Here is a 17,545-nt window from a genome sequence, read left to right as displayed (position 1 = left end):
GATCAATTGTGTCACATCATCCAAGGATCATTCAAATGTAGACTAAATTAATCCTATACTCAAACAAAACATGTTAAACTCATATACTCCAAATGTTTTTCTTCTTTCCAAGGTTAAGTTTTATTGTCATGTGCACAAGTACAGTGAAATGCATTGCTCCAGGCCTAGTTCCAGCTCACCTGTGTCCAGCAGGAGGCGGTGGTCAGTACCCTTCTGATTGGGGCCTTGTAGGCTTCCCTGGTCGGCGGGTGGCTGATTGACCGCTATGGCTGAAGGAATTCCATCATCCTCAGCAACGTCCTTATCCTGGCAGGGAGTCTGGTCCTGGTTAGCACCTCTTACTTAGCGCTGGTGGTGGGAAGAATCACGGTGGGCTTCGCCATATGCATCTCCTCCATGTCCTGCTGTGTCTTTGTGTTGGAGATGGTCACCGACAAGCATAGGTTTTTTTTGGACCCAAAGAACTCTATCACCGTGGGCATTCTGGGAGCTTATGCCATGAAATATATCCTGTCTGATACCAGACATGGATGGAAATATCTGTTTGGGTCAGCCATTGTGCTGACTTTGGCTTAGTTCGACTCCATTTGGTTCCTCCCGTCCAATGCTGGAGCACCTGCAGAATGCCAAAGGGCAGGCGCTCAAAGCCAAAGAGGCCTTATTTGCTTCATTGAGGATCACGAAGTAGAGAATTCAGCAACCGTTTCCAACAGACTTGATAACGCACAGTACAGCATTGTGCACCTCTTACAACGGCTGGATAACATGAGGATCAGGACTATGATAGGGCTGGGCTTGGTGATCTTTCATCAGTTCACCGGTCAGCCCAACGTGCTCTTCTCCAGCTCAACCGTCTTTCATTCAGTGGGCTTTGAGAGTAAATGCCTCAGCAGTGCTGGCATCCGTGGGCATGGAGGTAGTCAAAGTGATCGCCACCTTGGTCTCCATGGTGTTTGCCAATAGGGTTGGCAGGAGGCCTCTGCTCATCGGTGGATGTACAGTAATGTCTGTGTTTGATCACCATAGGACTTCTGAGCAGGCGTTCGGTGGTCAACACCAAGACACCCTGTAGTGCTGGGGATAACGTTTTCACAGCTGTTGCCAGATAATTGTTAATTTCTCTAACATGTCATTTTAGAGAATTTGGCAGTACGTCCAACCGGCCTGAACTGCAGCCCAGGACCTATAAATCTGGCTTCTTCACCTGCGGGATCGTCTGAGACCAACCAACCAGACAGCTGATGAAACTGTGGGTTTCCGCAACCAAAGAATTTCTGCAAAAAATGTCAGAAATCATCTCAGGGATGCTCATCTGCAGCAGCTAATGGACTACTGCAGTTTGGCGTCGTAACAGACTTCAGTAACAAATGCTTACCTTCGATTGCCACTTGCACGTTGGAGAAGTGTGCTCTTCACAGATAAATCCCGGTTTCAACTGTACCGGGCAGATGGCAGACTGCATGTATGGTGGCATGTGGGCAAGAGGTTTGCAGATGTCAACGTTGTGAACAGAGGGCTCCATCGTGGCGGTTGGTTTATGGTACGGACAACAAACACAATTGCATTTTGTCGATGGCAATTTGAATGCACAGCTACCATGAGATCATGAGGTCCATTATCATGCCATTTATCCGCCTCCATCACGATAATGCACAGCCCCGTTGTCGCAAGGATCTGTACACAATTCCTGGAAGCTGAATATATCAGATTTCTTCCACGGCCTACATACTCACCAGACATGTCACTCATTGAGCACGTGTGGAATGCTCTGGATCGAAGTGTACGACAGCGTGTTCCAGTTCCCGCCAATATCCAGCAACTTCACACAGCTTTTGAAGAGTAAGACAACATTCCATAGGCCATAATCAACAGCCTGATTAATTATATGAGAAGGAGATGGGTCACACCAGATACTGACTGGTTCTGATCCACAGCCCCATTTTATTTTAAAGGTTTCTGTGATCAGATTCATATCCATTTCCCCAGTCATGTGAAATCCATAGATTATGGCCTATATTAATTTATTACAATTGAATGATTCCTTATTTGACCTGTAACTCAGTCAAATATTTGAAATGGTTTCATGTTGCATTCATTTTTGTTCAGTATAAATGCTAGAAGCAGGGGGAAATGTGCGAGTTGAGCTAAATACAGGAGATGATTCAGACAGCAACATGATATTCTAGTTCAGCGAAATACAGGAGATGATTCAGACAGCAACATAAACATGATATTCTTATGGAGGGGCAGTGGTCATTCAGATGGAACTGTTAGCAGGCAAAGGTGTGTGACGGCCAACACGCTGCTCATCCAATTTATTCGAACTAGGCAAGTCAGTAAAGAACAAAGACGACCTACCCCGGTCATACCCTAACACGGACGACGCTGAACCAATTGTGCGCCGCCCTATGACTCCCAATCATGGCCGGTTGTGATACAGCCCAGCATCGAACCAGGGGCTGTAGTGACGCATCTAGCACTGAGATGCAGTACCTTAAATCACAATCAGCATCCAAACAACCAGTTTTATTATCACCGTTACAATTAATTTAAAAACATAGCAAAAACGCATACTGTAGAAGTGACGTCAAAATAATACAATAATTAAGGAAATTGATTTACAATCAGGAGACAATCTGTGTGAACATACCAACTCAGATATACTTGATAAAATGTGTTTATTTACACAAATATTTTCAAATACTAGTCTACATACGGACAAAAATATATACAGTGATGTAAGGACTCATACAACTTCATTATGTCGATGTATGCATGTATTTCATACGTTGTGAGATTTCAAATGAAAAAAAGGATGCATATGTACAGCTATACTCAAACAAGATTCCCATTTCTGGCACTAACACAGGAAAAATTCAACCGTTCAAGTTCAATACATCCTTCAGTGTTTAGCCAAACAGATGATCGATCAAGAAACTTAGCCTCGAAACAAACTAAATACAAAAAAATAAACAATTCCTCAGGTTCGAACAGCAGAGAAAAAATTTCAAGCTAACTTAACCAGGACTCCGGTGCTTTTGTATTCTGTTGTGATCTAACAAATATTTTCTCCCCCATATTATCTCCACATAACTCAGTGTAACTCCAAGAAAACAAAGGTTTGGTCAGTCTCCTCTTTTTCCAAACGATTGCGTAACCTTTGGTTTTTTTACAACTTGAATTAATTCAAGGAACTGTAAAGCAGCAAGTTTGAGAGAAACGTTTCAAATTAACCAAACGGATGGCTTTGTCTGGATTTCGAATGGTTTGGATGACAATACTGACATCAAACCGTTTCCACAGCAAATTAAACCCATCCAGCACCATAGCATTTCAGTACAAAAAAAAGAAAACGGTCAGGGAACCCTTACATCAAAAAGACTAGGTATCCAGTTCGGTAGAAAGGCAAGACATACTATTCAGACTAAAGTGTCATTAGTATAGGTGGAGTGAGGCGGCTTCAGTGTTTCAACACACGACTGGAGCACCAAACACTTTCAAATGCCGTGGGGAAGAGTCTTTATAATGGTGGTATGGAGTTCTGGATTGACCTAAACACAGGGGATTGCTTAAGGTGTTCTAGCCAGGTCTTGTTTGACAACATTGCATTAGTAAACTACAGATTCTGCTCCTTTTGGTATGAATGTTACCGTCCTTTCCTGTTGCCTCCCGCTAACTACTTCGCGTGACCATTGTCAGTGATGTACAAACAAAACGTGTTGCAAGGGGAGGGACCCCCATCACCAGTGGATTCGTAACTTATTCTTGGCTTGTGAACATAAGACACAGCCACACACACACAGCCACACCGTCACTTCAATATGAAAGGAATACCTGTATGTGTCAATTACACAGAACATTCATTTCATATGTCTGTTTACCTCAAGTTCATTAAAGGAGATACAAACTAACATTGTTCAGATGAGACTGCCTTCAGAGGTTGGCAGTCCTGGATCTCAGGGCAGTTGGACTGTGTGAGTGAGTAGAGGTGGTGGCACGGGCCGGCAGAGTGAGTGGCTCCTGTTGGTTGCAATCACTGGGGGGGACCAGCAGCGGCGGGTACGGGAACGCTCAGGGCGTTGGTGGCTGCAGAGAGAACGGGCGAGCCGGTGAGGGTGACCAGGGCAGTAGCGACTGGCAAGGCAGAGATGCCTAGAGAGACAGACAGGGAATTTAGCTTAACTAAGCATGTGGGTTACTTAGAAAACACTCCAAGGGAGTTCTGATGATGCAGTGACTACATTAACCAATGGGTTACATAGGAAAGATAACAATGGATGCACTCAAATATGGTGAGAGTTGAGCTCTTCTGAAATGTATTGCATTAAATTACAGTATGTCAATTATAACAATGTTGATAGTCATTATTTTACTACCCATCTTTAAAGGCCTTTGCTGAAAATACGATTTTAGCCATCTTATGCCACCCTGGAAAAAATGTGCACGCCGCGGGCAAATTCTTAGGTCATAAACAACAGTCGGGTGTCTTGGCTTGATCAGTGTGACAGGGTCTATGTCTGCCGATCGTGCATACATTTATTTTGTCCCCCCACACCAAACGCGATCACGACACGCAGGTTAAAATATCAAAACAAATTCTGAACCAATTACATTCATTTGGGGACAGGTCAAAAAGCATTTAACATGTATGGCAATTTAGCTAGCTAGCTTGCTGGCTAATTTGTCCTATTTTGCTTGCTTGCTGTTGCTAGCTAATTTCTCCTGGGATATAAACATTGTTATTTTACCTGAAATGCACAAGGTCCTCTACTCCGACAATTAATCCACGCATAAAACGGTCAACCGCATCATTTCTAATCATCTCTCCTCCTAGGCTCTTGACTTTATATTGCGATTGGCAACTTTCATAAATTAGGTGCATTACCGCCACTGACCTCGTTCGTCTTTCAGTCACCCACGTGGGTATAACCAATGAGATGGCACGTGGGTACCTGCTTCTATAAACCAATGAGATGGGAGAGGCAGGACTTGCAGCGCGATCTGCGTCGGAAATGGAACTGACTTTTAGCCCTTGGCAACAAGACGTTAATTGGCGCACACGAGCAGAGTGGGTGCAATAATTGAATAATATAGACATCTAAATTTATTTTGCAGCGCACGCCACAGGAGCAGTGTAGTCAGCCTGTAAGTAACACTACGTGCAGTCGTAGTCATGTGTGGCTGGTGTTGAGCCGATCCCAGTAACTGATCAATAGGAACACACCCGGCACACAATAATACGATCGTTGTGAATAGTCCGATTAATTGAAACGTTTCCATGCTGTGCAAGAAGAACGATTTCCCTAATAATCTTGCTTGCATAACATCTGAAATCAGGTTACCTGATTGGATTTTGAAAAACTCACCAATCAAAATAAACATTCTACCACAGCGACCATGTTATTTTGGGGCAGCTGCTTCTGAACTTGGACATATGAAGTTTGTATGTGAAAACTATTTCTAAGATGCATACTTCAGTTTTTCCCGAACTCACTTGACACGTGCATAAGCAAAGAGAGGCTTGCTCTGCTGGCAGATGCACAGATCAAACACACAGCAGCAGTTGGCCTAGCCTCTCAAGCCAATTGCATAATGTGACGACAGAACTAGATCAAATCGTACAATCTGGCCAGGTTGATAAAGATATTAATTTGGTAACGTTGCACAGTGACGTTATAATCGTAAAAAATAGAATCTGACGTACAGTCTACAAAGGCCTTTAGAGGAATGACTAACATCAATGACAGCATACTGAGGACATTTTCCTGGGAAAATATAGCAGGTGACCAAGCTTCATCGAATCTTTACACAGACCAAGTTCGCTTCTTGAATCCATTACATTTCCGAGCTCGGCCTCCCACTGACAAAACATCCTCCTCAACACTTGAGTAATGGGAGATCAGACGAGAAGCCGGGAGGGCATTCAGGCTGATTGGTGTGTGTGTGCGCGCTCACCAGTGATCATGTTGGCTGTGCTCACGGCTGTATTTCCACAGGGTAGGTTAGCCGACCCTGGCATGCGACCCTGCTCTTTCACAATGGGATCTGTGAGGACAAGAAAACACATATTAAACAAACCTCTAGTGTCATGACTGTCCTGTGAGGATCCAAATAGGTCAGTACAGGTTTGTAATGAATGACTTCAACCAGACCCCCCCTGCTACACTGCTCCTGTGGCGTGCGCTGCAAAATAAATTACGCTACTCTCACCCCCCCACTGGGAACCATCGACCCAGCTGGCTAGCCCATCTTCTACGTATCATCTTCAGGAGCGAATGGAAGGAAAATAAAGTGTAGTTCTGTTCAGTACTGTGCCGTGAATAGGCAGTTCTGTGCCGTGAATAGGCCCAACACCTTTTCCAAGGCGGCCCGGTTCCGAGAGAGATACTTGACGAACCAAGGCATGTCACGTAAACACATTCATGACTTCTTACTCAAAGAGGGAGGCAATTGTGTGCAAAGTATATGATTACTGTAATTAAACAAAGATGTAACCTTTAGTTAACTAGACAAGTCAGTTATTTTACAATGACGGCCTACCCCGGCCAAACCCTTCCCTATACGGGTGATGCTGGGGCAATTGTGTGCTGCCCTATGGGACTCCCGATCACAGCCTGTTGTGATACAGCCTATATGTACCAAAGTTAAGTGTGTCTGTCCCTCTCTGCCCCCCCATCCCATCTTTTGTAACAAGCAGCCATATTGTTGTCATTCCACTAGGGACCTGTTTAACATATTAAGTGTGCATGTTTATTCTGTGTTACCATTTAATTAGCTAGTAAATAAATAAACCAATTTGTGTAGTAATGAATCACAAGGCTCTGGTTTTTGCAGATGCAAGGAGGACTGTTCAGAATGATGACATGATACAAGGTTATGATTAATAAGTTGACTGTTTATAGATGTGATAGGTAAAGTCCTTTTAGAGTTTAATTCAGGAGATGGTAACTCTAAAAGAACTTCTCTCATGGTGCCTCAAATCCTAATGAGTTAATTGTTATTTTAAAATCGGGTAACAATTAAACAGTTAGTTGATTAGATAAGTAATCAGATTAATATTAGTCAAGTCACGACAACAGTCGAGTCCCTAGTCTCCAGCTACTGCAAGTAGATAGTCATAAGCAACTACTAATGACCACCTTGAACTGGGCAATGTTCATTAAATACAAAATGGATGAAAACGGAGTAAAACAAGGTAGAAGAAACATTTGTTTTTCTTTGCCACTACAAAACGTTTTGCTTATGTGCCCTAATGAACACAACCCTGATTAGCACAAACAAACGATATCAAAGCCAACTAAATGTGAAGAGACCAGAACATCAGTCTCCCTTAAACTGTTTAAGCTGTGAGTTGCTTTTAAAGAGAAACCTTGTTGCAATGCGAAGTAACCTCAGTTATAACAAGCCTTTTATTTGCTGTTGTAACTGCAGCTTGGCCTATAGAGCCATAGAGAGGACCACAGGTTCAAAGACATAATAAAAACACCACAGAACAAAGCACACAGGGTTACAGTTGGGACCACCTTTCCTGTGCAGCCACAACTAAATCATTTTCTCATCTAATCAACAAACCCACAGCAGTTCCATTCCAATCATTATTATGTGGGCAACTTTCAGAGAATATTCTAAGATCATCACCAACCTAGAAATGTCTCACAGAATGTGAGAACATAATTTTTTTTAAAGAAATTAAGTTTCTCAACTTTCCGACATTGCTGTTCATGACACCGCAGACATTCAAATGAGCGTGATGCGAAACTGTGATCTCATACAGCCAGACATTATCTGGCCATGTACGCTTCACGTCATTACAAAGTGGTATCTACGGGACCAGAACAGCAAAGGAATTTAGCCTTGCACTTCAACACTCTTAGTTGTTGCGGAAATCAACCCGATATTGCTGTTTACTTCATGCATCGCTGAGTCTACCTTTAAAAACCTTCAACATCCACACTCACAGAAGTAGGGGTGATCCATGGCCTCGCGGGCAGTCAACCGGGCCTGATGGTCATAGCGCAGCAGCTTGTCCAGAAAGTCCAGACCCTCAGGACTGATCAGTTGCTGGTTCTCACTGTGGACGAAGCGCTCCCACCGCTTACGAGAGTGTCTGGAAGAGGAGAGCTGGTTAAGAGCAGCTGTGTGTGTTTAGATTCAGGAGGTGGTTTTACTAAGTGCCCAAAACAAGTGCAGAAAACCACACATTAGTAAAAGACAGACAACCACCTACCTTCCCAGAATGTCATTGAACCGAGGCTCCAACTCTATGTTGTACTTGTCAATGTAGTCGTACAGGTCTTCCGTTCCCAACACCTTGGCTATTCTCACCAACTGACAAAGGGAGAAAAAAAAATGTAGAAATATAATTCATGAATAGAACTGACAGGATTCCCTATAGTACCTGACATAATCAAATCTGTTGTATACAATCCATTTCCATCGGAATGTTCTGGAACCTTTCACCCTCCTGAACAGGCACAAGGTTATTCTCGTCACTTGTAATGAATGGGGCCCTTGCGACATGGCGCACAACGTTTTGGAGTGTTTACCTGGTCGTAGTAGATCATTGAAACATTTTTTTTTATTATTTCACCTTTATTTAACCAGGTAGGCTAGTTGAGAACAAGTTCTCATTTGCAACTGTGACCTGGCCAAGATAAAGCATAGCAGTGTGAACAGACAACACAGAGTTACACATGGAGTAAACAATTAACAAGTCAATAACACAGTAGAAAAAGAGAGTCTATATACATTGTGTGCAAAAGGCATGAGGAGGTAGGTGAATAATTTCAATTTTGCAGATTAACACTGGAGTGATAAATGATCAGATAGTCATGTACAGGTAGAGATATTGGTGTGCAAAAAAAGCAGAAAAGTAAATAAATATAAACAGTATGGAGATGAGGTAGGTAAAATTGGGTGGGCTATTTACCGATAGACTATGTACAGTCACAGGCAGCAGAGAACTGGAACGAAAGGCGGCCAAATGAGGTGTTGGCTTTAGGGAGGATCAGTGAGATACACCTGCTGAAGCATCGTGACCAGTGAACTGAGATAAGGCGGAGCTTTACCTAGCATGGACTTGTAGATGACCTGGAGCCAGTGGGTCTGGCGACGAATATGTAGCGAGGGCCAGCCGATTAGAGCATACAGGTCGCAGTGGTGGGTGGTATAAGGTACTTTAGTAACAAAACGAATGTCACTGTGATAAACTGCATCCAGTTTGCTGAGTAGAGTGTTGGAAGCTATTTTGTAGATGACATCGCCAAAGTCGAGGATCGGTAGGATAGTCAGTTTTACTAGGGTAAGTTTGGCGGCGTGAGTGAAGGAGGCTTTGTTGCGGAATAGAAAGCCGACTCTAGATTTGATTTTAGATTGGAGATGTTTGATATGAGTCTGGTGTACAACGTATTGGATAGTGTTTACCTGGTCGTAGTAGACCATTGAAACATGGTGTACAACGTATTGGATAGTGTTTACCTGGTCGTAGTTGTCGTGGCCGTGGAAGAAAGGCTCCTTCCTGAAAACCATGCTGGCCAACATGCAGCCCAAGCTCCACATGTCCAGACTGTAGTCATACATCTGGAAGAAGAAGACAGTCAAATCAGTGAGTTAGAGAAAAGCCAAGATGTCAGAATTTAAGAGGTGCTTGCAACAGCCCCTTAGGGAAATATTGGGACCATCTAATGAAATGGATTTGAATGACCAATGGGAGATTTGCCTGTTTAGTTTTCACATTGCCGTGTTGAGCATGGTTCCTGTAACCACGGTGGATGCTTAACCAGCTCAGCAGTTTGGTTCAATGGTGTGAAAAGGGTATGTAGCTGTGATCTACACAACAGAAAATAATATAGACTGAGCTTGACAATTAAGAACAATAACTGGACAACATACCTGATAATCGACCAGAAGCTCAGGTCCTTTGAAGTAGCGAGAAGCCACTCGGACATTATACTCCTGTCCCGGGTGGTAGAACTCAGCCAGACCCCAGTCAATAAGGCGCAGCTGGAAGAACACAAACACAGACAGTCGATACTGAGAGGAGCAGAACAGGGTTGTGTTCATTAGGACAACAAACATAAAGAGACAAACGGGGAGGGACTACTTGGGCATTGTAATGTTGTTGTGCAATATCTGCTTGTATTACAGCTCCAGTAATACATCATAACATGATTCATCAAGAGTTAAAATATTTCCATTTAAACTAGCGTATTTTTTTGTCGTCACATTAAATGTTAAAATGACAAAGGTCTCATCTACGGGCAAATCGGATGGAGGGAAAACAACCGTTCCTCTGCCGCATTGGTCATAAACACTCACCTTGCGGTGTTCGTGATCAATCATCACGTTGTGGGGTTTCACGTCCCTGTGCATGATTCCCATGCTGTGGGAGTAGTCCAGGGCCTGCGGACAGAGCCAAAATGGCTGCATGTTAACAACAAGGAGGCTGGGGATTTAATCAACAAAGAAATGCAGATGACAAAACAGACGTTTTCTTCCTGTGTGGGCGCACAAACATGTTGATGGGCAAATAGACGGGTTAATATGTAACCGTCAGACAAACAAGGGGCTTATACTCCAAGCACCCGAATGGTCTCGTTTTGGGAGAGGAAAATGCTGACTCATGTCTAGCAGTCTCTGGGCCTTCCAATACATTTTAAGAGCACAAATGAAATGGGGTCGGACACCCAAATTACAACATTACGAGACCCACCTTGAGGATCTCGAACATGTAGAACCGGATGTCATAGTCCGTTAGGGTCTGGTACAATTGCTGCAAGTAAAAACGGATGAATCAATACCGTGATTTAACCAGTCCCTGAAGAGTCCATGCATATATCTGTCTAACCAACCTGAACACATCTAATACAAAGAGTTCACATATTATTCAAATCACAAGCTATCAACTTGGGCATCTGACTGGTAACACTTAGGCCTATCACGGAACACCAAACTTGACGCAACCATTCCAATGGATCATCGTGTACCAGTGATTGAGGATAGAACCACAAGACATGAAACATCCTGGCCCCCGAAGACAGCACTGAACCTGTTTACATACACTGATGTTGGAGTCATTAAAACTTGTTTTTCAACCACTCCACAAATGCCTTGTTAACAAACTATAGATTTGGCAAGTAGGTTAGGACATCTACTTTGTGCATGACAAGTAATTTTTCAAACAATTGTTTACAGACAGATTACTTCACTGTATCATAATTCCAGTGGGTCAGAAGTTTACATACACTAAGTTGACTGTGCCTTTAAACAGCTTGGAAAATTCCAGTAAATTATGTCATGGCTTTAGAAGCTTCCGATAGGCTGATTGACACCATTTGAGTCAATTGGAGGTGGAGGTCAATTGGAGGTGTACCTGTGGATGTATTTCAAGGCCTACCTTGACATCATGGGAAAATCCACCAAGACCCCCCCCCCCCCAAAAAAAATAATAATAATAATTGTAGACCTCCACAAGTCTGGTTCATCCTTGGGAGCAATTTCCTAACACCTGAAGGTACCACGTTCATCTGTAAAAACAATAGTACGCAAGTATAAACACCATGGGACCACGCAGCCGTCATACCGCTCAGGAAGGCGACGTGCTGTCTCTTAGAGATGAACGTACTTCGGTGCAAAAAAGTGGAAATCAATCCCAGAACAGCTGCAAAGGACCTTGTGAAGATGCTGGAGAAAACCGGTACAAAAGTATCTATATCCACAGTAAAACGAGTCCTATATCGACATAACCTGAAAGGCCACTCAGCAAGGAAGAAGCCACTGCTCCAAAATCGCCATAAAAAGCCAGACTACGGTTGCAACTGCACATGTGGACAAAGATCGTACTTTTTGGAGAAATGTCCTCTGGTCTGATGAAGCAAAAAAAGAACTGTTCGGCCATAATGACCACCATTATGTTTGGAGGAAATAGGAGGATGCATGCAATCCGAAGAACACCATCCCAACCGTGTAGAACAGGGGTGGCAGCATCATGTTGTGGGGGTGCTTTCCTGCAGGAGGGACTGGTGCGCTTCACAAAATATAGCATCATAAGGTTGGAAAATATGTGGATATATTGAAGCAAAAGCCATCAGGAACTCAGGTCTTCCAAATGGACAATGACCTCAAGCATACTTCCAAAGTTGTAGCAAAATGGCTTAAGGACAACAAAGTCAAGGTATTAGAGTGGCCATCACAAAGCCCTGACCTCAATCCTATGGAAAATGTGTGTGCAGAGCTGAAAAAGTGTGTTCGAGCAAGGAGGCCTACAAACCTGACTCAGTTACACCAGCTCTGTCAGGAGGAATGGGACAAAATTCACCCAACTTATTGTGGGAAGCTTGTAGAAGGCTACCTGAAACGTTTGACCATAGTTAAAACTATTTAAAGGCAATGATAACAAATATTAATTGAGTGTATGTAAACTTCTGACCCACTGGGAATGTGATGAAAGAAATAAAAGCTGAAATAAATCATTCTCAACTATTATTATGACATGTCACATTCTTAAACTGAAGTGGTGATCCTAACTGACCTAAGACAGGGCATTTTTACTAGGATTAAATGTCAGGAATTGTGAAAAACTGAGTTTAAATGTATTTGGCTAAGGTGTATGTAAACCTCCGACTTCAAATGTACACACTGGAGTACAGGGAAACAACATGCAAATGAATAGAGATGTACACTGTCAAGAAACAGAAGAAAACAGACTGCAACGAGGACGGACTACCCGATTACCGGGACCACCCATACGTAGAATGTATGCACACATGACTGTAAGTCGCTTTGGATAAAAGCGTCTGCTAAATGGCATATATTATTATTATTATTATAAGTTGTAAGAAACGCAAAACGTTTTTGATGTGGTGTGGTCTAATGAATACGACCCCGGGGTTAAAACGGATGTTCCATCTTACCTTGAAGTCTGTGTTGTTGACATGTTCAAAGACCAAGGCCGGAGTCCGAGACTGAAAGAAAAGAAGGGGTTGTTGCATTAAAGTCATGGGAGCCCCTCTAAAAGTGTAATACAGTTCACACCTCTTTCCCCACCATTCCTACTCACCACTGGGTCTTTGACGATGTCTACAAGGGAGATGACGTTGGGGCCGCCGCGGAGGTTCTCCAGGATCTTAATTTCACGCTTGATTTTCTTCTTCTTGACAGGCTATGGACACAATTAAAGACCAATTGTATTGATTGTTGGGGTGGTTTTACTTCAATATGATTCCAACAAGCCAATGTGAGTCTGTATCAAATGGCAAATCTATGATCTGAATGATATTGATTTCTCATTGTGGCCTTACCTTGAGTATTTTCACCACAACCTTCTCATTGTTGGTGATGTTGATTGCTTCAAACACTTCACTGTACTTTCCACGTCCCAGCTTCCGCACCAACTGGAAGTCATCTTGATTTCTGAGGTCAGAATTGTTTTTGTCAATTACACAATTCAAGGAAATTGGAATTAAACCGCAGAGTTTCAATGTGCAAAGAAGAAAAAGTAATCCGTTTGTTTAGCAAGCACCAACCAACATTTTCGGACTTAATTTAGAGACTGGGAGTTTGTGTGTATGTGTGTGGTCGCTGCATACCCCCATTCCACCACATGGGACTCATAGTCCCAGTACTCCCTGGGCCGTTGTGTGTTGACATCGGTGTACACGCGGGCCCGACTCGGCACGGGTCCTGACATGTCCGACAGCTTGGCAGAGGAGAGGGGGTGCACTTACTGCAGAGAAGGATGAGGAGGGAAGAGAGTAGGCAGGAGAAGAGGGAAGGTGGCGTAACAAGTCAGGGGCCTCTTCCTGGCAGGGCAGGGGGTAAGGGGGGGCTTTGGCTGTAAGGTGGGGGGCACCAGGGGAGGACAGCTGAGACAACAGGGGGATAGGGGGGGGACAATGTCAATTATATTTGAGACCATCACCTCGGCCAGATCAAATATGTATCATTGACATGGGTGTAAAAATTCCCTGCAGAACTGATGACCAGTACAGACAATCAAAGTCTCTACAGGTGTGTGTGTAATGCAATGCAATTTGATGCACTGTTACAACACTGCATTTGTTGTTGCAAACTAAATTAAAGGCCTGATTACCAGCAGGCTGTTTTAAAATGTGTCACTGCATCGCCCATAAAGTATTGACAATGTTTAATTACTAAAGCTGGTGGGGATAAGCTATGCAACTATTGATTTAGTTTAAAATACAAAATCCATTCTCTTACTGCCCTGATCATCAAAGTTTGATGGAATTCATCATTACCACCACACACACACACAAAAAGGGGTGAAAATACTATCACATTTGACTTTTTATACTCTAACAGAAGGTCCCATTTGTTCAGAAAAATGTTCATACATACTCATATATAGGCTTCTATTGATAAATGATGAGATCTATCCATACGTCATGCCAATAGACCATTTCCTCTGCAATAGTCAAGCCTTCGCTTATCTTTGCCAACAACAAACGGTCATAACTCTGGTGCCTGTCAAAGATATCCTCTAGCTCTGTATAGAAGTTGGCATAGGTATGCTTTTTCATTTATTTAACTAGGCAAGTCAGTTACGAACCAATTCTTATTTACAATGATGGCCTACCCAGGATGACTCTGGGCAAATTGTGTACCGCCCTATGGGAATCCCAAATTCGGGCCGGGTGTGATGTAGTATGTAGCTGACCTAGGCTTAAAGTAAGTGCTTTTAGCAACTATCCGTGGGAAGCCAGAAGTCATATACAATTCCATTTCAACTTATTGTGCTGGTGGGCAGGATGGTTGGTCATTATTCAGTGACACGAGTTATGCAGAGGCAGTGGGTCTACAACAGACCCACATTTGGAAAGTATGTTTAATAATATGATCCTTTAGATATTTTGTCTCAAACTCCCACCCATCATAAAGACCAACCTCCTACTCCTTGAAGTTACCTCAGCAGCCGGGCAGAGCCCAACTGTGGATCCGGGTCATGACACCATTGTAACAGAGTGCATTTGTTCTGCTTCGAGCAACTAGCAACCACTGAGTGACAGTTGCCTTCAGATTTCAATTTAATATTAACCTCAACCAACATGCTGCAGGCGAGTTCCACATCATTCTAAAGTTAGCATAGTTTAATTCGAAAAAGATGTAGCAATAAATAATCTCTGCAATGGATGCAAGACACCTTTGGGGAAAGTTGTGTTGCTACCCTCTGGCTAAGATATAGCTAACAGTAGCTAATGCCAGGTTTGACAACAAACATGTGTATCTTGCTTTTGAGGAATACATGTTTGTTTGCTCAGTGCCTCATGAGTAGTTACGATAGTTAGCTAGACTAACGTCTCCCGAGTGGCGGTCTAAGGCACTGCTAGAGGCGGCACTACAAACCCGGGTTACATCCCGGGCCGTATCAATAACCGGCCGTGATCGGGAGTCCCATAGGGCGGTGCACAATTGACCCAGCGTCGTACGGGTCAGGGGAGGGTTTGGCCGGAGGGGCTTTACAAGTAGGCTTTCATTGTAAATAATAATTTGTTCTTAATTAACTGACTTGCCTAGTTAAATAAAAACATTAAAATAAAAACGTTAACGAAATCAATGTAACAACTGTAGGTTGCAGTTTATCCCCAAACTCGTTCCTGGCCATCCTAAGGGATGCACGTTTTGATTTTTGCCCCAACACTAGACAGCAGATTCAAATGTTCGAAGCTCAACGATCAGTTTATTATTTGGATCAGCTGTGTGGTGCTACTAGGGCAAAAACCAATAGGTGCACCCCTTGGGGTCGCCAATACCAAGATTAGGAAACGCTGAGGGGTTGCTTCAAATATTAGCTATACTAGCTAACGTTAGCACTTTCACATATCTAGCTAGCTAACGCATGGCTGGTTTGCGCAGTTTGGCAGCAATAACTACATTGGACAGTTGTGTTATCCAACTACAGTAGCTAGCTACCGGTAGTCTCATCTAGCCCAGCGAGCTAACGCGTTAGTCACCAGTCCCAATGGCAAGCTTGAAAACTAGCTAGATAGCTAACTGACTGCTTGTTTCATAAAATAATTTGAACCAGAGTCCAAACTTCCATTGTATAGTTAGTTACCTCTTTGATCAAATCTGTGACCCACCTCCTCTTTTAGGAGCGGAGTGAAGGCAGGATCCCTTCCTTTCCTCTCGCCGGTGTACTTGCGTATGATTTTTGCTGTCTCAGGGACAATATGGCCGACTACCGCCACTCACGGCTGTTCTTCTTCTTTTGGCGGATCGCAACCAACTTAAAGGTGCATATGCCGCCATCTAATGTACTGGAGTGTGAGGCTGGTCTCCTCCTTATTCTGTGGATTTTATATGGCAGTTGGCAACCAACTTTAAGGTGCATAACCGCCACCAACTGGACTGGAATGTGGACCAGAGACAGCGATGGTCTAAATCCAACCCAATAATCTCATCTCCCTAAGGAAACAAAATACATAATTAAATACTACATCCCCTGAAGATTTCCCCAGCATTTCACTTAATCCTGGCTCTTCAACCACATTACTCCTCACATCAAATAATAATCGCTCCCTTTCTCTCACATATTTCTGGCACTGAAATAGAACATATTCCACTGTCTCCATCTCCTCTTGACAATGATCACACCTCCCAATTGGATGTTTCCCCAGCCATTTCATTTACATTTACATTTAAGTCATTTAGCAGACGCTCTTATCCAGAGCGACTTAAAAATTGGTGCATTCACCTTATGACATCCAGTGGAACAGCCACTTTACAATAGTGCATCTAAATCTTTTAAGGGGGGTGAGAAGGATTACTTTATCCTATCCTAGGTATTCCTTAAAGAGGTGGGGTTTCAGGTGTCTCCGGAAGGTGGTGATTGACTCCGCTGTCCTGGCGTCGTGAGGGAGTTTGTTCCACCATTGGGGAGCCAGAGCAGCGAACAGTTTTGACTGGGCTGAGCGGGAACTGTACTTCCTCAGTGGTAGGGAGGCGAGCAGGCCAGAGGTGGATGAACGCAGTGCCCTTGTTTGGGTGTAGGGCCTGATCAGAGCCTGGAGGTACTGAGGTGCCGTTCCCCTCACAGCTCCGTAGGCAAGCACCATGGTCTTGTAGCGGATGCGAGCTTCAACTGGAAGCCAGTGGAGAGAGCGGAGGAGCGGGGTGACGTGAGAGAACTTGGGAAGGTTGAACACCAGACGGGCTGCGGCGTTCTGGATGAGTTGTAGGGGTTTAATGGCACAGGCAGGGAGCCCAGCCAACAGCGAGTTGCAGTAATCCAGACGGGAGATGACAAGTGCCTGGATTAGGACCTGCGCCGCTTCCTGTGTGAGGCAGGGTCGTACTCTGCGGATGTTGTAGAGCATGAACCTACAGGAACGGGCCACCGCCTTGATGTTACTTGAGAACGACAGGGTGTTGTCCAGGATCACGCCAAGGTTCTTAGCGCTCTGGGAGGAGGACACAATGGAGTTGTCAACCGTGATGGCGAGATCATGGAACGGGCAGTCCTTCCCCGGGAGGAAGAGCAGCTCCGTCTTGCCGAGGTTCAGCTTGAGGTGGTGATCCGTCATCCACA

At 43.8% G+C, this 17,545-nt stretch overlaps 1 protein-coding gene across 4 annotated transcripts; it reads right to left on the bottom strand.

Annotated features, from left to right (window-relative positions):
- Positions 1–2,661: 2,661 nt before the first annotated feature.
- Positions 2,662–16,255, bottom strand: LOC118400589 (casein kinase II subunit alpha-like). Of its 4 annotated transcripts, none has more exons than XM_035797587.1 (13): positions 16,098–16,255; positions 13,587–13,723; positions 13,299–13,410; positions 13,058–13,159; positions 12,912–12,962; positions 10,712–10,771; positions 10,318–10,401; positions 9,892–10,002; positions 9,478–9,579; positions 8,228–8,328; positions 7,959–8,107; positions 5,956–6,045; positions 2,662–4,152 (listed from the first exon to the last, which is right to left on the bottom strand). In XM_035797587.1, the coding sequence occupies exons 2-13, from the start codon at positions 13,685–13,687 to the stop codon at positions 4,034–4,036; spliced, it is 1,182 nt and encodes a 393-aa protein (XP_035653480.1). In that variant the 5' UTR covers positions 13,688–13,723; positions 16,098–16,255; the 3' UTR covers positions 2,662–4,033. The 4 variants fall into 4 exon arrangements, with proteins under 4 accessions (XP_035653480.1, XP_035653479.1, XP_035653478.1 ...); XM_035797586.2 differs by having other exon boundaries at positions 13,587–13,862; positions 16,073–16,240; XM_035797585.2 differs by having other exon boundaries at positions 16,073–16,240.
- Positions 16,256–17,545: the final 1,290 nt, after the last annotated feature.

The sequence above is a fragment of the Oncorhynchus keta genome, chromosome 21, assembly GCF_023373465.1.
Source record: "Oncorhynchus keta strain PuntledgeMale-10-30-2019 chromosome 21, Oket_V2, whole genome shotgun sequence".
NCBI lineage: Eukaryota > Metazoa > Chordata > Actinopteri > Salmoniformes > Salmonidae > Oncorhynchus > Oncorhynchus keta.
The sequence above is the reverse complement of the archived record's forward strand: the minus strand, read 5'-3'. Positions and strand labels throughout refer to the sequence as shown.

Bases quoted from the DNA above. Each gene is read 5' to 3' on its own strand.
- LOC118400589 (XM_035797587.1), bottom strand. From the start codon at position 13,687: ATGTCAGGACCCGTGCCGAGTCGGGCCCGCGTGTACACCGATGTCAAC. The intron at 13,411-13,586 runs GTATGCAGCGAC...TTCTGACCTCAG, and splicing joins TCCCATGTGGTGGAATGGGG to AAATCAAGATGACTTCCAGT. The intron at 6,046-7,958 runs GTGAGTGTGGAT...TTGTCCTCACAG, and splicing joins CATGGATCACCCCTACTTCT to ATCCCATTGTGAAAGAGCAG.